Genomic DNA, 23675 nt, shown 5'->3' on the forward strand with positions numbered 1-23675 from the left:
ATGTGAATTTAAGTTTTAAGATGATTTTAATGAGAGAGAATTGACATTAATACCCTCTAATTTTGTTTATTAATTTTCTTAATTAAAAATATAATCCATGTGGCATTATTTCAACCACTAGATCTTCTAATCTAATGACTAAGATTTAGTCTTAGTTTGGGATTGCTAATTAGTTAGCAATTGATCATTCTCCATATATTTATTATATATATAGGAGTGGATTGTGATCAATTGAGATTTTTAGGCTAATTGAAAATTTAGATTCAATATCAGCCACTTATTTTTATTAAATCAGTGGTCCAGATTTTGCCACATAAAAAATAATTTTAGATTAATTAACTATAAAAGGGTAGAATGATAATTTCATGTTTTAATTAGGATTTCATCTTCACGTTTCGTAGATAGAACTCCAAACCTTGCTGGCTTTGCTGCTGAAATTCTGCTAGTGATCGCTTTCTGATCAAATCCGGCCGCCGGATCTGAGAAGCAGGATCGGGAAGGACTCCAGAGAGTGTCGATCGGAACGGAAACTGCTGCTGCTGATTGGTGATGTAGCTACTGTTCATTCCCCCGCCGCCGGTGAAGAAATCCCATCCGCCGCCGGGAAATCCGGAAGACATTGTTTCTACTTAAATTGGTTGGATTTCCTATGTGCTCAAGCAAGGAGAAGGTTTTGGATTGAGCAATTTCATTGTTTCTTCTCCGTTTTATCTCTTGAATCTGTTGCCTTCTCCAACGACGCGGCGTAGCTCTCCTTCGCCGCCGCCATCGCCGCCGAGTGGCGGAGGAGCTCCACCATCACCCACTCGATCGTGCTGCTCGTCGTCTCCGATCCGGCGAGGAACACCTCCTGCGATAAATTGAATCTAAAATTCGATGAATTAGAGTTTAATTAATCGGTTAATTCGATCAATTACCATGATGATAATGTGGAGTTGATGATCTTGATGATTAGAAGCAATTAAATACATCTAACTATATCTCAATTTCGTCAGCAACAACTGTTCTCAATTTCAGATCTGTCTCACTGATTTTGATTTTTGAAGGTATCCTATGTTGTTATAAGTTGTTGACATTTGATATTCTGGCTATTGATATATGAATTATAAGTGTTATTTTTTAGTTGTTGACATTTTAATACGAGTTGTTGACATTCGATATTCTGACTATTGATATGTGAATTAAAAGTGTGGAGTATTCTTTAGTTGTTGACATTTTAATACAAATAGTTGACATTCGATATTCTGACTATTGATATGTGAATTATAAGTATTATTTTTTAGTTGTTGACATTTTAATACGAGTTGTTGACATTCGATATTCTGGCTATTGATACGTGAATTATAAGTGTTATTTGTTAGTTGTTGACATTTTAATACGAGTTGTTGACATTCGATATTCTGGCTATTGATATATGAATTATAAGTGTTATTTGTTAGTTGTTGACATTTTAATACGAGTTGTTGACATTCGATATTCTGACTATGATATGTGAATTATAAGTGTTATTTGTTAGTTGTTGACATTTTAATACGAGTTGTTGACATTCGATATTCTGGCTATTGATATGTGAATTGCAAGTGTTATTTGTTAGTTGTTGACATTCGATATTCTAGCTATTGATATGTGCATTATAAGTTTTATTTGTTAGTAGTTGACATTTTAATACGAGTTGTTGACATTCGATATTCTGGCTATTGATATGTGAATTATAAGTGTTATTTGTTAGTTGTTGACATTTTAATACGAGTTGTTGACATTCGATATTCTGGCTATTGATATGTGAATTATAAGTGTTATTTTTTAGTTGTTGACATTTTAATACGAGTTGTTGACATTTGATATTTTCGGTATTGATATGTGAATTATAAGTGTTATTTGTTAGTTGTTGACATTTTAATACGAGTTGTTGACATTCAATATTTTGGATATTGATATGTGAATTAGAGGTCCCATATCTGTTGAGACTGATTCGTGGGGATTTGGTTGCAGTATATTGGAGATGTTAACTGGGATACAGCCGTGGAGTGGTAAATCAGTTGAGGAGATATACAAGTTAGTCGTAACAAAGCAAGAAAAACCTCATATTCCCAGCGGCCTCCCTCCTGCAGTTGAGAATGTCATTGTCGGTTGTTTTGAGTACAACTTTAGGAGCCGCCCTGTGATGGCAGATATTTTACATGCTTTCAAGAGGTATCCTTTTCTTGATTCTTGATGCAAGTTTTAAGTTTCTTGCTCAAAAGCATCTACTGGTTGTTCTCATTGAGACGGGGACTTGTTAACCATGACATAATCGTATTTCTTTTTTGTCAGCTTTAATACATCTGCTATTCTATTGCATTTGACTAAACTTTTATATGAATTTGTAGTTCGCAGAATGCAGTTTCTCTAGATGGAAGCTCAACAGGTCTCGGAAGTAGAATGATCAGAGACAAACCAGGTGGTGGTGGGTATACAGAATGGTTCCTCGCAAAGGATCACCTGCAAGTCGGTGATGTGGTCCGTTCTAGGAAAGCCATGAACTCATGCAGCCCAAAAAATATGGATGTGCCCGAAGGGTCTGTGGTGGGTTTGGAAAGGGATACGGATCAAGATGGATATGTTCTGGTTAGGGTGCATGGAGTTCATGATCCACTACGAGTTCATGTTTCTACACTGGAACGAGTCACATTCGGATTGGCTGCAGGCGACTGGGTCCGCCTGAAGAAAGAAGAGAAGAAGCACTCGCCTGTTGGTGTCCTTCACTCAGTAAACCGTGATGGAAGTGTAGCTGTTGCGTTTATAGGACTGGAGACCCTATGGAAGGGCGAATATACACAGTTTGAGATGGCAAAACCTTACTGTGTTGGGCAGTTCGTGAAGCTTAAGTCGAGCATCTTCAGCCCACGGTTCGATTGGCTTCGTAGAAGAGGTGGTGATTGGGCACCTGGACGGATTTGTCAAGTGCTGCCGAATGGGTGCCTCGTTGTCAAGTTTCCCAGCAGGCTGAGCATAGGGAGAGAGGACATGAGTTTCCTGGGCGATCCAGCTGAGATCGAGCTCGTCTCGTTTGAGACCTCCCCTGGGTTGGTGAAGAAGTATCAACATCTCGAGGACTTCCACTGGGCTGTGAGGCCACTATTAATTGCTTTGGGGTTGTTTACAGCCATGAAAATGGGACTTCTTGTTGGGAAGAAAGTTGGGAGAGGGAGATTGAAGGGAAAGGATCCTCTGTTCCAAAACGATGGTCAGAAAGGCGACAGCAGCGCAAGTGGGAACGCAGCGTGGCGGGCGCCGAAGGTGGCTAACATTTTCAGGTGATGGTTTCTTCACCAAAAACCAATCATGAACTCTGCATAGTAGATGTACATCAATTTCTCTTTCTGAATTAGCAAAATATAGGAAGTCGACTTTGTTACTGTGTAAATAGATTTGCCGATGGGATGGATGGCTTTTCTTTCCTTATTTCTGTTCTTACTTTACATTATCGTGCAATTTAAAGCTTTTCGAATGCGGTAAGGACGTTTGAAATAGGTTTGTTGAAAAATTATTACAACCAAAAAAAACTGCTATCATTATGGACTTCGCTTTTTTGACAAAAGAAATTGTTTTGATAGTTAAACAACCAGAAATTTAGAGATATTGATGCAAGACTTTTGATTAAATAAAGTGTTTGATTTCCTTGGCAATTCACTACCAAGACGCACAAAATCTTATAGTATAAACTCCATTTCCCAAAATGGAAAAAAGATTTTATTTATGTATGCAGTGCATGTATATTAACAAAAAAAAAAAAAGGCACAACAATTTTAGAAAAAAATACACAATTACAAGATGCATTGAGAAAACAGTCCACTGGAATTAAAAGAATGGGTTAGAAGATATACTAAGGCTCTATTAAGTCAATAAATTCATACTTGCATCTTTCACTAGATCCTCAGTTAAACTGAGAAGCCGTGATACTTCGTCTTTGACTTCCACCGGACACTCCTCAGAACCATCGTCATCCTGCTCTTGCAGGAGGATGTCGTTCTCGGCCTCGATGCTCAGACCAGCTTGGTGCAGAAGCTGGCTACTCAATTCTGTGATTCTCTCTAGTGCACTTGTTGCAGCTTCGACTTCGAGTTGAGCTGCTTCTAATTGCAGTTTCTCAATTGCGACTTCACCCACGCTTTTCTCACCAATTATCTCCTGTGATAATTCATACAGCTGTTTCAGATCTGTATCTTGCATGACTCCCTCTCTCAGTTTTGCTATTTCCTTCTCTTTAGCATCTAGTTTTCTGATAGCCACGTTTAGCTCCTCGTCTTTCATTATGAGATCCTTATTTGCTGCAAGAACTTCCATTTCCTTAGCTCTCAGGCTTTCTCGGGTGAACTCGAGTTCAGTTTCAAGTTGCTTCACCTGCCACTTGGAGCTATCAGGCAGCCTATCTAGCAAAGGAGATGAAAAACCATGGTTTTCCTTATCAGTTGGGATCAGTGCGTAGTATCCTTGGTCGTTGAGTGATAGAACTACTTCATTAGTGAGATCTACAATCTTTCCCACCACAGCCTCAGCTTCAGAGAATTTTAACTGTGCATTGGTTAGTTCATGTTGCATTGTTAGGACATGCTGGCCCTTCTCCTTGAGCTCGGACACAGCTCCAATGAGCTCCTCTTCTCGGCTGGACAAAATCCCTTTCAGTTCAGCAATCTGATGACTGAGTTCCTCCAGCATCTCTTTTGCATCTGAGAGTTCCGAGTTTTTCTGCTCCAATATAAGTTGAAGTGAAACCAGTTCGGACTTTAAATGCTGGATCTCTAATCTTGCTTCTACCAGTTCTGACTCTTTAGCTGTGAGAAGAGTCTGTGACTCTTCAAATGCAGCAGTCTTGCTGTCTATTTCCTCGCGGAGAGCTGAGAGTTCTGAAACTGCTTGTTTCAAAGCTGACCTCTCTTTATCTAACGTTGTCTGTAGCTCAGCAACAAGTTCTTTTTCCAACAATAGATCTCTTTTAAGCTCCTCGTTTTGAGCTTCAGCAACCCTTAGTTTCACTCTCTCACTTTCCACTTCTGCTTCGGCATCTCTCAAACTTGGCAGATACGACATAATGCTCTGCCTTAGCTCTTCAAGTTCATTAAGCTGTTTTTCCAACAACCGATCTTGACTTTCCATTTTCTCTTTGGAGGAAACCAAAACTTTTTGAGAAGAAACAAGCTCACATTTCACATCAGAAATAAGTTTTTTCACTCTCCCAAACTCATCTAGAGTGGAATTTGCTTCCCCAACATGCTTGGATGTTTGCTCTGCAAGCTTTCTCAACTCCTCCTGTGCAATTAGCCAGTCCATTGTTTGCTTCTCCAACTTTGCTTCCGCATTCTTCAATTTCTCAGATCCAGATTCCTGCATCCGAATGGAATTTCCAAGCTCTTCCTCTTTCTCTCGAATTACTCTCTGAAGTTGCTGGAGCTCAAGTGCTTGCTTTTCCACAACTTTGTTTGCTTCATCCAGGAGCCCGGACTTGAAGCAGAGTTGTGATTCAGCATTAGCAGCTTCATCAGTCTTCTTCATCAGTTCCTGTTCCATCTTTGCGATTTCCTCTTCTTTGACCAACAGTGCTACTTGGGAAGCAGAAATCTTATCATCCCTTTCCTTGAGCTGAAGCTTAAGCTCACTGATTTCCAAGGCTCGTGAAGCCAACTCTACATTTGCTACCATCAGCTCCTCCTCGAGCTTTTCCTGCTTCAGTGTAGCAGCTGCCATTTCTTCTTCTCGTCGCTCCAAACTCTTCCTGGCTTGATGAATTTCATTGAACTCCAACACCACCTTCCTCTCCGCATCCTGCAGATCCTCTTCCTTCTTCTTCAAGGCTACTAGAGCAGCATGAAGTTCCGATTCGAGCTCACCAAGACCCACACCAAGCTCAGGCGAACTTGGATCCCTACCTATCTGTTGTTCAAGCTTCTGAGTCTGAGCAAACAACCTCTCCAGAAGAACCCTAGCCGGTTCACTCGCCCCACTATCACTAATACTGGAGTGCCTACTGCTATTTAACACCGATTTGACAATCCACGACAACTTAGACTCGCTTCTACGCAGCTTCAGAAACTCTACCCTCTTTTGCTTCCATTTTGGACTAGAATAGCATAACTGCAAACGATATTCAAAGTCACGACTAAGCATATATACAATTTAATGAACATCTATCGAAAATCAAGATATTAATCCAAATTCACAAATACTACCATATAAATGCAATCGCAATGTGTTGTATTGATAATCAAATCGAGAAGTTTTCTCCAAAAAAAAAAATCGGGAGGAATATGAGTAAATTAGTTGGCACAAAAGCAGCAGCAGCAGCTATATAAATCGAATCATCAAAAATCAATTGGTACAAAAAATTGCATAAAAGAGAGGGGGGAATTAGAAAATGACCTGAGGAAATGAGGGTAGGGAAATAGAGGTAGAGAGCGCCATACTTCATCTGCCGACCACATCTGTTCTCAAGCGTACCTTCAAACACATGGCAGGAGACAGCAGCGAGAGAGAAAATTAGGAATTGCAGTATACAAGGGGTGAAGGAGAGAGGAAACTTGGAGGTGGAGGAAGGAAGGAATGGAAACGACGAGAACGGCAGCACTGGGTGGGCGATTGGCACGTGTGGCTTTCAGATTACCACAAATTCAAATGCCCCACTTTTTTATTTTTCATAATAAATGAGAAAATTGCCATTGCCAATTACTACTCCTTCCTTATTAAAAATAGAATAAAAATATTTGAAATGACATGAGCTATAATAAACTATTAATAAAGTAAGCGAGAAGAATTGATAAAGTAAGAGAGAAAAAAGAAAAAGTAGTGAAAATAAAGTTAGTAGTATATGGATCTACTTTCTATTTATAGTTAAAGTATTTTATATAAATTAAATTAAAATTTATAAAATGTTTGCCTATATATGTAACCTATAATAAAAATTAAATTTAAGTTAGTGGAATATAAATCTACTTTCTATTTATAGTTAAAGTAAACTTAAACTCCTAATTGTAGATGGACTAAAATTACAAACATGACTCTAATAATAGAAATAGGGAGTATGTATTCCCACCGTCCTCCATTAGTTGGCACATGTTGATTTGACACATATTTTAAGAAATGTAGTGGAATGTGGATCCCATTTTTATATAATTATATAACAAAATGTGAGTAAAATGAGTTAGCGAAATGTATGGTCCATTACCAAAAATAATAAAAAATTGGTGTCAACTAATTGTGGACGGAAAAAAAAAATCGGTGTCAATTAATGAATGATGGATGGAGTTTTATTTACTAATGGTATATTGATATTAACACAAATCGGGCGAATTCTGATATTTCCCATAAATTTAGATAGTGGCCTTAAAAATCCTAAACTTTAAGATTGTGTCAATAATTCATACTCCCTCCGTCCTCTATTAGGAGTAGCATTTTGACCGGGCACGGGTTTTAAAAAATGTAAAGAAAAATTGGTTGAAAAAGTTAGTGGAATGTGAGAACCACTTTTTTATATTGATTTTATAATAAAATGTGAATGAAATGAGTTAGTGAAATGTGGGACCTACTTACCATTTATGCTAAAAGTGAAGTGCTACTCTTAATTGGGGACGGGTCAAAATGGAAATTAGTAACTTTTATTCGAGGACGGAGGGAGTAGCATATTATTCTCTAAATTGGGAAAATCTACAAGATACTCTCTCCGTCCCAACTAAATTGAGACAAAACTTTTGAACACAGAGATTAAGAAATTGTGTTGAAAAGTAAGAGAAAAGAATAAAGTAAAAAAAGAGTGATTAGATGTTTTGTTTTTTGTCAAAAAGAGAAATGGCTTAACTTAGTTGGGACATCCCAAAAAGAAATACGACTCAACTTAGTTGGGACGAGAAAGTATGTTTTATCTTTACAACATTATTTTGTTCAACGTCGAACTAGAGAATTGGGGCGTCAAATTAACATTGTTTTATGTATAAAGCCACATAAAATTATTTGAGTTGGGCTAAAAAAATAGCATAAACTTTTAAAAATTTATAAATTTTAAAACTAATTTCATGGTTAAACTAAAAGAGTGATGCTAAATGGCCACATTATGGCCGGCCATAATCTAATTTTTTATAGAAAACTGAGCTCCCTTTAATTGAATTTAATGCATTTTGAAAGTATTAAAATTTTCAGGACTATTCTACCCTTTGTGTTAATTCATCAATAAATAATGTTGTGACCATATACGCATACTTCCTTTTATTATTTTCCCAGATTTTTATAAGAAGAATTAACAGTATTATAGCATAGATATAATAATTAAATATTTAAATTATATTTACTATATATACGTACATGCTATAGTGTAGTGTCATGTTTTACACTAATAATTAACTAATAATACTAATAAAATATTTCATCTGTCCCATAAAAATATATGCACTTTCCATTTTCGTTCGTCCCGAAAAAATATGTGCATTTCATTTTTAGAAAGTTATATCAATTTAATAATGTTAGTCTCGTTATCCATTAACACTACTTTAACTACCATTCTCTCTCATTTTTAAAAAGTTATATCAATTTAATAATGTTAGTCTCATTATCCATTAACACTACTTTAACTATCATTCTCTCCCTTCTCTTACTTTACTATATCATTCTTTTCATCTCTCTTACTTTACTAATTTTGTCTTAATTCTCGTGTCATACCTATTACCATTATTTTTATGGGACTGAGGGAGTATAATATAAGTATAGTGATATAAGTAAAATACATAGTTACCACTTGTTAAGGATAATTTTAAATAATGTTACAACACTGTAATAAAATCTATAATATGACAATATCAAAAAGATTAACAAATAATAATAATTATTGTTATAACATTTAATTGTTTAAAATAATACTACTATTAATTTACAAATTTCATATGATTAGGATACTATCATATTTTGATTTTATCAATTACTTTTAAAAATATAAATTATAATAATATGATTTTATAGTTATACAATAATCATTAATTTGTGTACTAAATATATATAGTATACCATCGGAATAAGCTACAAACCTTATGCGAGCTCCATACTCTCGTTCGATACATGTTTAGCGTTGTTTATTTTGTATTTTATACTTTAGTGCATGTAATATAAATACTAACTATATACTGTTGTAGTGTTATATTACCGTTCGTTAATCAGTTGCATCTTATTTATATTTATCTTATTTATATTTTTTTAATTGATAATAATCTTGGAGTCAGTTGATCTTTGATTTATTTGTATAATTGGAATATTAATTAATTTTACATTTGGTTGGATGATTGGAGAGTAGTAGTACATAATATACATAGTGGTTGTTTGGTTTGTTAGACAAAATAATCATGAGATGTTTATCTAGGATTGAATTGTGAGATTATTTTAGTTAGAAGGGGGAATGTCCATTACTAGTTATCACATGATTATTCATCTATGATTGAGTTGTGGAATTCAATCTCAAGAACCAAACAAAATATATATTTAATCTCGAAATATAATCTTGAAAATGAATATTTATTTACTTTTTTTTAGTACTAACTTTTTAATTTATTATATTTATTTTGATGGGAAAAATTAATACTCTATTTTTAATCTAATAAGTTTGTAATTTAGTTTATACTAGTAAATTTCATTCAATTGATATTCAATTCAATTAAATAACTAGGAGTTCCAATTTATATATATGTACTTTTATTTATTTATGTGAGTTAAGTTTTGAAGTTACATTATAAATATTCTTGACATTAGAAAATAATTTTTAAACATTTGTGTTTAGGAATAATTATAATAAATTAATTTATTGGTGTGCACTTTAACTTTAAGTTATATCTCGTGTTTAGAAATCATAAATTGTTTAATTCAATTGAACTGGATAACAAATAAAAATCTCTAAGTATCTATTCAGTCAATTAATAACATTAAAATATAACAATTTAAACATATTATACTTATTAATTTAATATACATAAAAATAATAATTAGTACTACATATATTAATTTACAAAACTATAAGTATAACATACTACATTTAAAAATATTTAATAATATTAAAATATAAAAGTATAATAATCCTATTATATTTTATAAAATAATAATCATTGTAATGATAATAATAATAATTAATGTTGTTAATATCACTAACTCAATCCTATTATTATTCACATTATTACTATTATCAATCGTTTGAATTATATCTAATCTATAAATCATCATTAACTCAAACTATATAATTTATCGATCTTAATCAAACTAATCTCATTTGTTTGTAAAATTTGGTCTGAAAGGTGGAAGAATAAAGGGTCGGACATTAATGGGAAATATAGAGCTTTATAGGGAAAGGGCTGTTATGTAAAATACTTATGCACTAATAACTAGGCTTAGTTTTTCTAATGTTTTAATACCATTATATCCTTATGTGGATGGCCATAATGTGGCTGCATAGCATTATCCAAACTAAAATGTCAGAAATCATCCTAAATTTAAGACTTTTAAAGACAATATCAGACCACATTCTTAGGGTCAAAAGTCGTCACTCTATCTATAAATGAGAAATATCATTCGATATTATCCCTATCCTTTCTTCTTCTTCTTTTCCGTTGTTATCCTATATTTCTTCCTTGTCTCTATTTTTGCGGACATGGTATTAATTAATTAAGTAAATACAAGAATCTTTTTCGTTTTTCTATATTTATCCATTAAGGCTCGGTATTATCCTATATATTCAAAAAGTCTTATTTTATGAGTTGTTTGTATTACCTGGACAAAAATAAAATGTCGTCTTGAAAAAAGACGAGACATGGTAAGTCTATGATTCTCGCACAGTTTTAGAAGACAAAATCCATAAACCAACAAAATTCAACAATCTTTTCTCAACTCAGAACTATGCAACAATGGATGCAAATCGGACTTCAATATATATGTACATTGTTACATACAGCACGGATAGGGACCAAAAAAATTGACATAGACGTGTTCTTGCTTGTAAAACGAACTCTACATATTATTCGCATTTGTATGGTACACGGCCCGACTGAATTTACATATATGTCGACGAGTTAGCTGCTGCTGCTATGTTAGATCTCACTTCCTAGTTCCTACATTTACATCTGACGTTTCACCTTTCTCCTTTGATTTGAGACTGTTAACTATAAGGGAGTTCACCTGCTTTCTCAACGCGCCATTATTGGCTAGGAGACTCGTTAGTGTCTGCCTCGACTCCTCATCAATGGAAGTTGTGTGATTATCGCCATCCTCGGCTAACTGCTGAAACTGATTACATTTAGAAGATGAAACTACCATTATCGTCATGAGGACACATGAGTTTAATTGAATATCGATGTTTTACTATCTCTAGTTCTTCAAGTATGAGGATTATTAGAATAGTGATTAATAGATGAAGCAGCTAGGAGTGTACCTCGGTGAGGAGAAGGTCTATCTGATTTTCAGATGTGCCAACAAAATCCAACTGCTCCAATAATGACGGAAGACTGTCAGCTGAGTCCCCTTTTGCATTTGTTAAATTGTCCATATTGCACTCCTGAAGCTGATCCTGGAGAATCTTGCATCTATCTAGCAACTTCCTCCAAGAGCTTCTCACCTGCTCATTTCTCTCTCTTTCTTCCTGAAGTTGTTCCTGGGATTCCAGAAGCAGTTCCAAAAGTAAGAGAAGATGAGCATCTTGATTAGACAAGGTTCGTTCCAAAGGTCAATAATACATGCAAAAGAAAAGGATAAATAATGACAGGGAAACTGATATATTAAGGTGGTGTTCGGTATGTTAGACAAGATAATACGGAGACAATATGGCATAAGCCAAAACAGACTTTATCTTGGATTAAATTAATTGCATGGGTGGAGATGGGATGGATAATCCTGAAGCAGGGTTTAATCTTCACTTTGGAGACGGCCCTAGACACATTGTCACAGGCCAAGTTTTTTAGAGAAAAGGCAACTGAACAAGATATAAGAATAAACATGGCCTCTAGTCATGAGCAATAGCGGGAACCGAATGGGTCCTAAAAGAATGCATAGTAATATACTCCATGTTTTTCAAGAACCTCTCCCTGCACATCTCATACGTAAGCATGGATTCCAGGTTGACTTGATATGAGAACGTTAAAGTTCAAACCATGTTATGCATAGAGTGCCTGACAAATGATTACCTTTTTGGCTTATTATGTCAATGTAGTAGTGTAGCAAAGTATACCTCCATTTCAGATTTTTCTCTGAGAGACTGCTTCAGCTGCTGCGTTAATTCTGATTGCGAGCTTCTTAGAGATCTTACTTCCTTAACAAGAACTTTGATGTCAGCTTTGGATTTCACTTCCAGCGCTTGATGTTGCTTCAACAAGTCCTCAACTTGCTGTTTTGAAGAGTCCAATTCCTGACGCAACGCATCCATCGGCTGATTGCCTGGTGAAACAGAAGGCTGAGCATCTGGCCTCTGATCCTGGAATAGGTTTCTATCATTATAGAAATTTTCAAGCTTACATAAACTACCACAGTGATGTCAATGAACAGGACATGAAACCTGTTGAGAATACAACTTCGATTCTAGTTCCATAGACCTCTGCCTAAGTTCTTCCATATCCCACTGCATTTGAGTAACTCTTTCTCTTTCAATTAGTATAGCCTGCTCAATATTTTCTTTGCTTTTTTGTTTAGTAGTTTCAAGCTCCACTTCCAAATCCTTCACCTGGGTAGAAATGATATCATGGACTGTAATCTTATACTTGGATGAATGTTAAAACTTGGCAGAAAAAGACATATATGCAGGGAACATTTCGTGTAAATTTATGTAACCAATGCTAATTTCACATCATTGGTATTTATTATGTTTGAGTCTAATACTAAATACTAAGGATAACAATTGTAGGACTCACATTGGAAAATTTAGTGTTAACAACCCAGTTAATAGAAATATATAACCAATGGTAATATCACATTAGTGTCAGATGTATGTTATCCTCAGATTTAAATGATTCCTTCCAGATAAAGTCAGTTTAAGGTTCACGTATCCTAGGTACCTGAAGCCAAAATATAAAATGGGTTGAAACTGTCAGCATTCAGATACCTTTATCGCAAGATAGTCCTTCCCGGCAATTTCTTGATTCAACCTTGATATAAGATCTTCCATATCAGTTTTGGCTGTAATCAACCTCCGCTGCATTGTCATAAGTACTCTATTCATCTTCTGGCGCTGATCCTCTGGGACCAACAGGTGTATATCATCTGGGAGATGATAATCAGAGTCTCCAACAGTTCCACTGGTTCGTCCAACCTCACCCGAATTCCCAAAATCAGAAGGCCTGTGCCCATTTGGATTTACTAAACTTAATGACTCACTGCCCATTAAAGTGCTCCTGTCGCTTCCAATGCTCTCATTTGACAACTTTCGACCATGATGATCCAATGAACTACGCTCAGCCAGATGCTCTGATATATCTTCTGCATGATGAGAGGCTTTCAAAAATCTTCCATTACTCATGTTCTGCTCTGAGTTATGATTTTCTCTGGCATGCGCTTTATGTTTAGGAAAATTCTCGAGCTTCTCTAGAATAGCATGCCCCATCGACAAGCCCTCATCAATATTTGACATGCCATACTTGACAAATTTATCTACTGGACTTGTGGCATCATCATAAAATAACAGATCCTCAGTCTCAACTTCAGAGTTGTTATCCCTTCCAAGGCTAGGAGAACCAATATCAGATATCTCATAAGCTGTATCACTGCCATAATCTGATGCCACTGACGAACTACCCGCTAACAACGTGCTTGAATTTGGATGCATATGATGAGATGAGTCCGTGTTAGTTAGAGAAATATGTGAATCAGGACTCTGCATGCCCTCTTCTTGGAATGCTGGAAAAAAATGTAATGGACGAGAATTTATAAGTAGCTCAACTATGGAAAATCCAGGCTCCATGTAGTAAATGATTGATTTTTAAAAATATAGTAGCACAGAAATATCAAATTACAGCATGCTCACATGACCTAGCAGCAGCTTCCAGTTCAAGAAAGGATGCAACGACAATGCTTCTTGATAAATCAATATCTGAAAGCAAGTTTGCCATCCATTCCTCCAAAGAACTCCTTCTCTGTATGAAAACAGAAGCCTCTATAATCTTAACAGTTTTTGAAACCAGAGAAGTAAAATATGGACTAGAATTCCAGTCTCCAGGACCAATCTACAACCTCCATCCTAGGATTTATGTTGTTTCAGACTTCAGAGATAGCTAGCTTTGGAGATGTCATAAGGCATCAAGAGCAATCATAAACTATGTGCAAGCGTCATCCCACTCCCTCCAAAATGACAGTTGTTTGCAACGCAAAATATAACTTTAACAATCTAAGCTATAGACAATATTTACCGCTTCCAGCATTGCCCTTGTTTTCATCTGCAAGAGCCCTTTTGGTGGAGTTGGTGGAATGCTTTTCCGAGGAAAGGCTCGTTTGAGCTACAAGAGAAAGTTGAGAACAATACCAGAATCAGTGACTGCATCTTCATAACAGAAACCATGCAAGTGCTGAGTCCGGAATCAAATAGCAATACATATTACTATATTAGTCTATACATGTTTATGCATGATAATGCCACAACGCTAACTAAAATATGTGAGCTTACAGCAACATGTAATTTTAGGAAATCATTGAATCTCCTCAACACCGTTCTTGTGGTCGTAATACCTTCTGGTGATTGTATGCCAACCTGAACCCTGTAAAACTGCACCTTATAATTGTTAATTCAGGAACCACTAGTAAGTAGCAAGTGAAAAACCTCTACAAGGAAAAAGCTCCTAATACAACCAGAGAGGATCAGAACATTCACAAAACAAGGCCTGGACTGACACTGGATACCAATGACAATCAAATGAGAAGAAGAGGTTCATATTTTCCCATATACATAGAATCATAGATAAATAGGGAGCAATCAAAATAGCAAAAGCTGATTGATTATAAGAATATCTGAATGTGAAAGTTTACCATAACTTGCATAGATATTGGCTTAAATGCATTATTCATAAGACTTGGAGTTCACACCAACCAGTTGCTGGAAGAAACCGACCAGTTCATCCTAGACAATGTTAAAAGGTTTACAGCAAGGGAGCCACCTACATTGATTTGACTAATCACTAATGTTTTGCCACCCTTTTATGCTGATGGAAGTGAAGCAATTTCTGTTAACTATTATTTAATTTTTGCACACTTAACCGAGTATAGTTTATAAGTGCTACATATCATGTAACAAACATGCAATAGAAACATTAGATCCATACCACTGTTGGGTCAGAATCTTTTGACTTTGCAAGTACAATCCATGAAGGTATAGTGATGCAGTAACTCCATCCTGTCCGAGGATCATGAGGCCAAACACTTTCTCTCCCCACCTGCAAAGTACATTAAGTCATTAACATTACACATAATGCCTGAGCAGAGAAACGGAATAAGGTTTGCCACTGAAAACAAGCAAATCACAGCAGCAAGGCCTATGCTCCGTAGTTCAGCATTTCAGGGAACCACCAGTTATAGCAAATTTTATAGCAGATACTTAATAACTTTTCTGCTAACAAACAAATTTCCCCTTAAACCTCATCTTGAGCTCACCACCAGCAGAGAAATTCTATCTTACACTATAATCCCAACTGTCACTCTGATTACAACATATTTTAACTAGTTGAAATTATCTGAAAAATCCAATTTTATGACTGAACTCAACAATATCGAATAAGCAATACATGGAGCCCCAAAATTACAGGAAACCTTCTGATCTTTCTGTTACTCATAACTGTGTACATATCGAGCTGATCACACGCCTTAATTCGTCAAAAAATAAATTACACCACCACCAGCTATGGGAATCGATCAAAGCATCCAGGTAAGCGAATCAAATTCCTTTAGATTAATCGAAATTCGGAAAATTAAGAACAGAATTATACCCAAATTCGAGGCGGGGGGCTCCAATCCATTCCCAACGGCAACGGTGAAGTCCCATCGTGGCGGTGCTTCGGTGGACTCGGCCCCTGCATCTCCACACGTCTGGAATCCGATCACGATAGATCAATCGGATGTATTAATGAGTACAATTATACTGAATCAGTAATGTTGAGCAGCACTACAAGACGACGGTGGTTAATGGGCATCGAGATGAAATTGGAATTAGAGTGAACTTTGGGATCAGAGGGCGCACGATAGCCCCTGGCAGATGGTGCGCTGCTTCGGCTTTCACGATTTCTCCTCCATTTTTTTGTATTATTCCTTCTTTTTTTTTCTCTCTGATCTGCAAATAAGATTTCTTGAAATATGGAGACAGATTTAAAAAAAAAAAAAAAAATTAAATTCGTTTAATGGGGGTGGATAAACGGTTCTCGGTTATTCGATTAACCAATAATCGAAATTCACTGTGTTTGAATCGATAACAATTTAACATTTTTCTCAAAGTCGATTATCGGTTATAACCGATAACCAAAAATAAATTATTTATATAATATCTTAAAGTCAATAAAATATATAAATAGTATTTTAAAAATATGATCATCCAAAATCAATAAAGTACCTAAATATTACTCCCTCCGTCCCGCTTTAGCAGTCTCATTGACTTTTCTGCCTTATTTTTATAAAAATGATAAAAAATAGTTAAAGTGGAGAAATGGTAAAGTAAGAGAGACGGTAATGAAGATAAGACTATAATATTCTCTCTCTTAATTTACCAATTATTCTCTTTAACTACTTTTTATCATTTTTACAAAATGAGGACAGAAAAGTCAATGAGACTGCTAAAGCGGGACGGAGGGAGTAGTATTTTACGAATAGAATGTCTATTCACTTAATTATCGTAATAAAATTATTAAATCAATTTAAAGTTAAACTTTTCAAGTACCTAAACAAATTTATGTATTATTAGAAAATAATAATAATAATATTAAAAGTAGATGAAAGTTAAAAGTTGAACTATTGAACTTTGAATCATTTGGTTATTTCGGGTATAACCAAACCAATCGATTCTAACCGAATAGATTAGTTAAGCAACCAAACTAGAGATCAGATGATTTCTGGTTAGTTTTTTTACCAACTCTTAGTGTCGGTTAATTGACCGTTTACCCATCCCTAGTGAAGAAAAAAAAATTAAGTCACTAATCTTTAAGGATATGCTAGAAATTTTTGTTAGTTTCCGGATAAACAGATATACAAACTTGTCGGAAGAAAATTACAAGGAAATAATAAGGAGAAAATTAAACGGAGTAAATCCAATCAGAAGAACTATAAAATTGGGTAAGCTGAGTCGATGAGTCCTCTTTCCGCAAGACGAGATACGCCTCGGTGGTACTCTTGGATTAGCGTATCGTCCCCAAAGATAAAACAACTTCTTCTTGTTCGTTGCAGCATTGCAGGAACAAGCTCTGGCGACCTGGATGATAGCGAGAGCAAAGCTTCGACAGAAGGAAAATGCAGCGAGGAGAGAGCGCGTATGCAGAATGCTTGAGTATTGTTGTGTGTATGGAATGCAATGGATGCATGTCTATTTATAGGCCGAGTCCACCTGCAGGGGTGCTGGAGTCAACAGACATAATGTCTGTCATCAAGGCATTGATTGTAACCGTTGGGGGTTACTGACTGTTGCACTAGCCGTTGGGGGTTGAAGAGACACGATGCATGTGAACATGCTACACTAAGGGGTACATTGGAGACCTTTTAGCACCCGTTATGCGTCGAGGTCCATCATGGACACAGCGTGGGCCAGGACCCGCCGTGCGTTGGAGTCCGTTGGGGACAGTGTGGAATTTGACGTGGTTTAAAAAGAATAGGCGGGGCTCGAACTACGTCCAACGACCAGCCCCAAAGAACAACCCAAAGACCAATTGCCAAGATCCAAGTCCACAGTGCACAACTAGCGGCTCTCGGCCTCGGCGAGGCGGGCAGCGGCCCGAGTGTGGGCTCTATCGCTCATCTTAGTCCACAATAATTATTACACGTAATATTTCATCTTATTAAATACCTCTTCATAGAGGTTTTATCATTCCCGATGTGGAATAATTAACACTTAGTTAATTAATCCATTGGCTTTTTCATTGTACATTTTTAGCTTTATTGTGACTAACTTTAATACTTCCTCCGTCCCAACGAAGATGACTCCTTGGACGACACGCGAATTTATGCAACTTTATTTTGTGTGTGAAGTGAAGAGAGTAAAGTAAGAGAGATGGAATAAAGTAAAGAGAAAGGTGTTCCATTTTTAGTAATGAGTCATCTTAGTTGGGACAAACCAAAAAGAAAAATGTGTCATCTTCAATGGGACGGAGGGAGTACATTATTTTTCACTCAGTGGGGATCGGTTTTGAGAGAATGAATATACTACGGTAATTTACTCAGAACGTAGATTGATAAGGCTCGTTTCATGCATTGGTTTTGGGTTAAAATTATATGCTTTTGGGGGAGATAATGCACAAATTTTGAGCTTAAGTGTGCAGAAATCTGCTGGATCCAGGAGTTTGTGTAAATTGACCTAGCAGATGCAAAATAGCTGATTTTGAAGTAAAATACCAGAAGTCGTCGCTCGGACCTAGGAGAATCAGGAAGTTGACGACAGGAGTAGAAATGGAGCAAAAGCGCAGAAAAAGTCATCTACTTGGTCAAGGAGACAGAATGGCAGAATGGAGCTGAAGCGCAGAAAAAGTCATCTACCTGGTCAAGGAGACATAATGGCGTAATGGAGGTGAAGCGCAGAAAAAGTCATCTACCTGGTCAAGGAGACAGAATGGCGTGCTGACATGAAGATCCTCAATTATTGCAAGGGTAAAATGGTCAAATACCGATAAGAAGTTGTCTTAGGGTTGAAGTTAAAGCCACTCTATAAATAGAAGCTTTCCAGTAGCGCTTAACGCTATCGTAGTTTAGGTAGGAAGCTCTCATAGGCGCTTAACGCCACCGCTCTTTTAGTTTAGTTAGATAGTTTGCTGCTTTCTTAGCTTAGTTCAATGGTTTCATCGGAGAAATTGACGACTTCACCTTTGGATCTCAACTTATTTTCAGTTTTATGAAGCTTTGGTGTTTATTTTCACGTTGATGATGCTATTTACTTATGTTTCTTGGATGCTTTTCGCAATTTGTGGCTTAGATGTTTAGATCCACGTTGTTTACATGATTTCCAGTAGTTTAGAGGTTTAAATCTAGTTGTTCACGTGCTCGATTCCTGAGATCCGATAGTTTAGGTGATGCATGTAAGGTAATCTGTGTTCATTACTTTTTCTGCTTGACCCAGTAGCGTAGATCTAGTAGTTCTAGCTTGAATTTCGCATTTACGTCTCGTTTTGAAGCATGCTCTGTTTTATTTCGTCAATGGTGTTGAAGCTCTGTTCTATGCTCTGTTTTTACTTGGTTGTTTGGAGAAGATGAAGTAGGAGTTAGTTAGAGAATCAGATTTGCTTTTTGCTTTTGCTTTTTGGTTTTCCAGCTTTTCTGTCAGCCCAACTAGTTTGAGAAAAATGGTCCCCACTTTACTTTTACACTTTGTCTGCCTATTTCAGGAAAGCATTTAGCTTGGTTAGTAAGTTTCAATTGTTTTCTTTAGTTGCTTTCATGATTGATTAAAATGATGAAAAATATTTTCGTGTTTTATTTTCCTTCCGTACTTCTCCTGCCTCCTAGGTCAGGTAAATAGAGTCCAGTTTAATTCCGCCAGGTCAAGTAGATTAGAGTTTTAACCCACTCAATGAATGCGTGGCAGCAACCGACCCCTTTTCCGCTTGTGTCATAGAAACGATCTCGAGTAGGTCCATAGTCTCTGTGGTTCGACCCCGCTCTTGCCGCTTATACTTAGTAATATTTGTTGCATTAGTGGGAAAATTATAAATCTTGTTGAAAGGAGGGACACGTGCACACGACACACGTGCAAAAGCCCGACCCTTCATAGATCGACGTTATTGCATTTAATTTCACAACATTAAATGTCTTTTCACATTTATTATTGGTCAAAGTCCTTTGACCAATTATGATGCCAACATTTTTCATACTACCTCCATCCTTGAAAATAGAAACTTTAGAAACGACACGTGTTTTAATGCACAATTGGTAAAGTAAGAGAGAAAAATTGATAAGTAAGAGAGATGAAGAGAAAAATAGATAAAATAAGCGAGAGGAAGTGAAAAAATAATAGAAGTAGTTTTATTGGATCGTGGGCTCTACGTCCTAAAATAGAAAGTTTAGAAATCTTTTATTTTTAAGGGACGTCCCAAAATAAAAATAGTTTATATTTTTAAGAAGCAGAGGTAGTAATAAGAGATTTTTTACTTGTTTAACATGGCTGCAACATCATTGAGGCATATGCATGGGACCCACAACGTCCTTTTGCTTGAGACCTTTTGCTTTGTGTTGCTTATTTTCTCTGTCCGTCATTTATAGTTTCATTTTGAATCGGCATTGATTTTAAGAAATTGTTTTGACTTTGTAAAGAAAAAATGAGAAAATGAGTTAGTGAAATGTATGCCTCACTTTTATATTTATTTTATGATAGAATGAGAGTGTAATAGATTAGTTGAATGGTGGGTCCATTTACCTAAAATGGAAAAAAAAGCAAATGGAGTTTTAAATCATGGACATTCTGAAATGGAAAAATGAGACTTTAAATCGCTAATAGAGGGAGTATATCATAATCAGACACCCCCATCGATGGCCGCACACTCGGAGCAATGCTTGCAGAGACTATGCATATCAAGTATATTTGCCTTCCTCTTTATCATGTATACGTTCTCTCATCAAATCTTGGATATTTCTGCCGAATACTTTGTACCACATACAGATGGACGAGCATTCAACACAGAGAGTGGGAAAGACTAGAGTCATAAAATGCATAGAGGTATGGGTGCAACCGTGCAATAGATCTTGTTGTGATGGATGATGACAGAACCATTTCTAGACCAACTCGAAGGCCTAATTTCTACATCAGGGACATATTTGAACACCTATCCAATGCCATCAAATGATGTTCATACACACACACATAGACATACAGGCATGGGACTACTAAAAAGAATTGGACTTTTATATACATACATACATAATGACATCAATTGTAGTTTTACTTATCAAATGCGTAGATTTAACCGCCTAAGCCAAATAGAGTGCAAGATCATGTGAAACATATCAAATCTCTCAACCGGCTGGTTTAGAACAAAATGCTTTCTTGTAGCTCTCAGCCCTTCCTTGAGCCTCAAAAACTCGTCTTCGGTTACTGCCATCAATATCTCTTTCAACCGCACTATTTCTGTAACATTTACCTGTAGCGAGAATGCCTCCCACCTCAGAACATCACTAAATGGGAGCACATAGTGATCTGATAATATCACAGGGATGCATTCTGCATAGATGGCCTCCACAATTCTGGGGCTTGCCACTTCATATCCACTGGGGCATAAGCAGAACTTTGATTTCAGCATATAGTCATAATAGTCAAGATTTTTAGGGAGGTACTCATAGATGTGGAGGTCAGGGTCCCTGCCCTTCCAATGGTGGAGGAGGATCGGCCTAACCGGGCCATGGAGGCCACCAGCAAAGAATGCAAGGTAGGGCCTTGAGATAGTCGGAGAAGGAGGAGAGATCAACTTTGGGTTCACATAGCCACCATAGAGATGGATCTCAGGCAGGCTCACATCTTTCTGAGGATTGAATCCTTCGGAGGAGTTTGCATTGCACAGGACGCGGATTGATTTGTTGTAGAGGTGTGCATTTCCTTCCGAGGCCCGAGGTCCCTGCACGACAACAAACTAGTATGATTAACAACTTCAAACTGGGAGAACATCTAGGTGCTCATTCTCACCCAGTCATGGCAAGAAAGCATGAAATGGTCAGCTCCTTGAGTTCTGTTCCAAAAGGGATGCTTGGTGGAGATGAGTTTCACATAATCGGAGACGAATTCTTGGAGTGGGGTAAGGTCGTAGGTGTTAGGCTTGTACAGATACTTCACCATCCATGTGACACTGAATGGCATGAAGTAGACATGAGCTTCTTCAGCTCTGCTTGTCCTGAATCTATGGCTGCCATGCTCCATCTCATGGATGAATCTCCCTTCACTGGTGTATATGTCTTTGCATGGACCATCATGCACTATTGGCACCTCTCCTTCTTCATATACATACACCTTCAATCTTCTCTCCATTTCCTTGTAACTCCTGATTGAAGTTCAAGTAATTAAGTCATAATTATGCTGTAAATATAAGTAATCACGAAAGACCTCTTTTTTTCCAATATAGTAAATCATAAATCACACTATCTTAGGAAAACTGGAAAGATGATTCATACAAATGAGTATGCGCACTTATATATGCTTCACTGAGAAGCCACTCTCTTTCATTTAGTAAGAATTGTATGATTCTCAACTTTTTTTTTCTGCGGAGTATCTTAGAAGGAAAGTCACAAAAATGAGATTCCCCAATTCCAAATGAATAATTCCTCCTATTAAATTCAGTGGAGAAATTAATACTTACTGAAGAAATGCGGTGGGGTTTCGATAGATTGACGAAGATATAATATGATTACTGTCCATAATTACTGATTTGTTGTTTCTGATTGAAGCCACTCTTCTAACTGCTGCTCTTGCTCTGGCCAATCCCTCCTCCAATTTATCACTTTCTCTTTTCTGCATTTTCAACATTTCACAGTTTAATTAGAGTATTGCAGTCTTTGTATTGAAGATCTAAACGTAATTAATTAGGTTTTTTGATCGTACAGATTTAGGCATGTGCAAAATCTGCTTACTCTGGAAATCGGCTTAAATCTGGATGCTATTTCAGCAGAGATCAGAGCTCTTGGCTCATCGCCGCTCCTACGCGGAGCTCCAACTAACTTAACTTGTTTGAAATCTGCTTCGGTATCAGAGCACGACCGGCCGGAGAAGTGTCCGGATATGAAAAACACGGTGACGATTACTGCCGAAACTACGACGATCGAAAAAGTAATTCTCATCGCCATGATTTCTCTATGACGATGCTCCCTAGTATATATATGTATGTTTGCTCACAGAGACAGTCACGAGTGTGTGAAGTTGTGGAAGAGACGGTTATATATAGACAAAGAGAGGGCGCGAGTTGAGCTTTTGAAGTGTGAAAGTGGGATTATAGGTTTATTTATTTAATAATATAAAAATAAAAGATTTGTTGGATATCTCATTTGCAAAATACACTAGTATTAGCTTTTTGGGTGATTGGTTTGGAATCTAAATATTAATTGTGTAGCTATTTAATTGTATATATATCTCTATGAAACAAACAATTTTAATATTTGGGGTATATAAAGGTTGGTATCAAATCATGTGGGTTGGATCGTTATTGGGTCAATCCGATAATAACTAAACTCCTGAACCTGACATATTAAAACACTAACCCAATAAACTATCTTTAAATCCAAACATGAACCGAATTTATTAACAGCATGATATGATTCACATGATAAAAATCTGATTTACACGATTTAAACTTGATTTATAAGAACCTAGAGAATAAAAGTAAAACATAATCTTTTACTAGTATTTTTTAATGGGTTACCGGAACCCAATCCAGTCCAAACCCAAACCCAAACCCAAACCCAAAATGATCGATTTTTTAACGGATCAATCCGACAGAGACATAAATTAATAAGGCTTTACTTAAACTCATTATTTTTGTGCGTGTTCT

At 36.5% G+C, this 23675-nt stretch overlaps 4 protein-coding genes across 7 annotated transcripts; 1 reads left to right on the forward strand and 3 right to left on the reverse strand.

The window, feature by feature from the left end:
* Window positions 1–1947: 1947 nt before the first annotated feature.
* LOC148934206 (protein KINASE OF THE OUTER CHLOROPLAST MEMBRANE 1-like) lies at window positions 1948–3444 on the forward strand. The gene is made up of 2 exons (XM_089067224.1): window positions 1948–2193; window positions 2370–3444. The coding sequence occupies exons 1-2, from the start codon at window positions 2003–2005 to the stop codon at window positions 3298–3300; spliced, it is 1122 nt and encodes a 373-aa protein (XP_088923350.1). The 5' UTR covers window positions 1948–2002; the 3' UTR covers window positions 3301–3444.
* A 248-nt stretch (window positions 3445–3692) lies between these two features.
* LOC125220315 (protein involved in starch initiation 1-like) lies at window positions 3693–6639 on the reverse strand. Its single transcript, XM_048122475.2, has 2 exons — window positions 6397–6639; window positions 3693–6111 (listed from the first exon to the last, which is right to left on the reverse strand). Exons 1-2 carry the CDS (start codon window positions 6436–6438, stop codon window positions 3877–3879), a joined length of 2277 nt encoding a protein of 758 aa, XP_047978432.2. The 5' UTR covers window positions 6439–6639; the 3' UTR covers window positions 3693–3876.
* Window positions 6640–10902: 4263 nt separating this feature from the next.
* Window positions 10903–16287, reverse strand: LOC148934207 (PX domain-containing protein EREL2-like). Of its 4 annotated transcripts, none has more exons than XM_089067239.1 (10): window positions 15951–16287; window positions 15291–15401; window positions 14639–14737; window positions 14385–14471; window positions 14003–14111; window positions 13085–13875; window positions 12542–12706; window positions 12218–12460; window positions 11426–11644; window positions 10903–11271 (listed from the first exon to the last, which is right to left on the reverse strand). In XM_089067239.1, the coding sequence occupies exons 1-10, from the start codon at window positions 16038–16040 to the stop codon at window positions 11092–11094; spliced, it is 2094 nt and encodes a 697-aa protein (XP_088923365.1). In that variant the 5' UTR covers window positions 16041–16287; the 3' UTR covers window positions 10903–11091. The 4 variants fall into 4 exon arrangements, with proteins under 4 accessions (XP_088923365.1, XP_088923356.1, XP_088923354.1 ...); XM_089067230.1 differs by having other exon boundaries at window positions 10903–11274; XM_089067228.1 differs by having other exon boundaries at window positions 10903–11280; window positions 15951–16286.
* Window positions 16288–21092: 4805 nt separating this feature from the next.
* Window positions 21093–23014, reverse strand: LOC125218005 (putative glycosyltransferase At5g25310). The gene is made up of 4 exons (XM_048119595.2): window positions 22762–23014; window positions 22491–22642; window positions 21824–22175; window positions 21093–21755 (listed from the first exon to the last, which is right to left on the reverse strand). Exons 1-4 carry the CDS (start codon window positions 22972–22974, stop codon window positions 21093–21095), a joined length of 1380 nt encoding a protein of 459 aa, XP_047975552.2. The 5' UTR covers window positions 22975–23014.
* Between the last annotated feature and the right edge of the window lie 661 nt (window positions 23015–23675).

The sequence above is a fragment of the Salvia hispanica genome, chromosome 1 (assembly GCF_029641045.1).
Source record: "Salvia hispanica isolate PSC_SH4W2 chromosome 1, Shi_PSC_v1, whole genome shotgun sequence".
NCBI lineage: Eukaryota > Viridiplantae > Streptophyta > Magnoliopsida > Lamiales > Lamiaceae > Salvia > Salvia hispanica.

Bases quoted from the DNA above. Each gene is read 5' to 3' on its own strand.
- LOC125220315 (XM_048122475.2), bottom strand. From the start codon at position 6,438: ATGGCGCTCTCTACCTCTATTTCCCTACCCTCATTTCCTCAG. The intron at 6,112-6,396 runs GTCATTTTCTAA...TATCGTTTGCAG, and splicing joins CCCTACCCTCATTTCCTCAG to TTATGCTATTCTAGTCCAAA.
- LOC148934207 (XM_089067228.1), bottom strand. From the start codon at position 16,040: ATGCAGGGGCCGAGTCCACCGAAGCACCGCCACGATGGGACTTCACCG. The intron at 14,738-15,290 runs GTATGGATCTAA...TATAAGGTGCAG, and splicing joins AAGATTCTGACCCAACAGTG to TTTTACAGGGTTCAGGTTGG. The intron at 14,112-14,384 runs GTAAATATTGTC...GTTTTCATACAG, and splicing joins CAAGGGCAATGCTGGAAGCG to AGAAGGAGTTCTTTGGAGGA.
- LOC148934206 (XM_089067224.1), top strand. From the start codon at position 2,003: ATGTTAACTGGGATACAGCCGTGGAGTGGTAAATCAGTTGAGGAGATA. The intron at 2,194-2,369 runs GTATCCTTTTCT...ATGAATTTGTAG, and splicing joins ATTTTACATGCTTTCAAGAG to TTCGCAGAATGCAGTTTCTC.
- LOC125218005 (XM_048119595.2), bottom strand. From the start codon at position 22,974: ATGGCGATGAGAATTACTTTTTCGATCGTCGTAGTTTCGGCAGTAATC. The intron at 22,643-22,761 runs GTAAGCAGATTT...TTGAAAATGCAG, and splicing joins GATTTAAGCCGATTTCCAGA to AAAAGAGAAAGTGATAAATT. The intron at 22,176-22,490 runs GTAAGTATTAAT...AACTTCAATCAG, and splicing joins AACCCCACCGCATTTCTTCA to GAGTTACAAGGAAATGGAGA.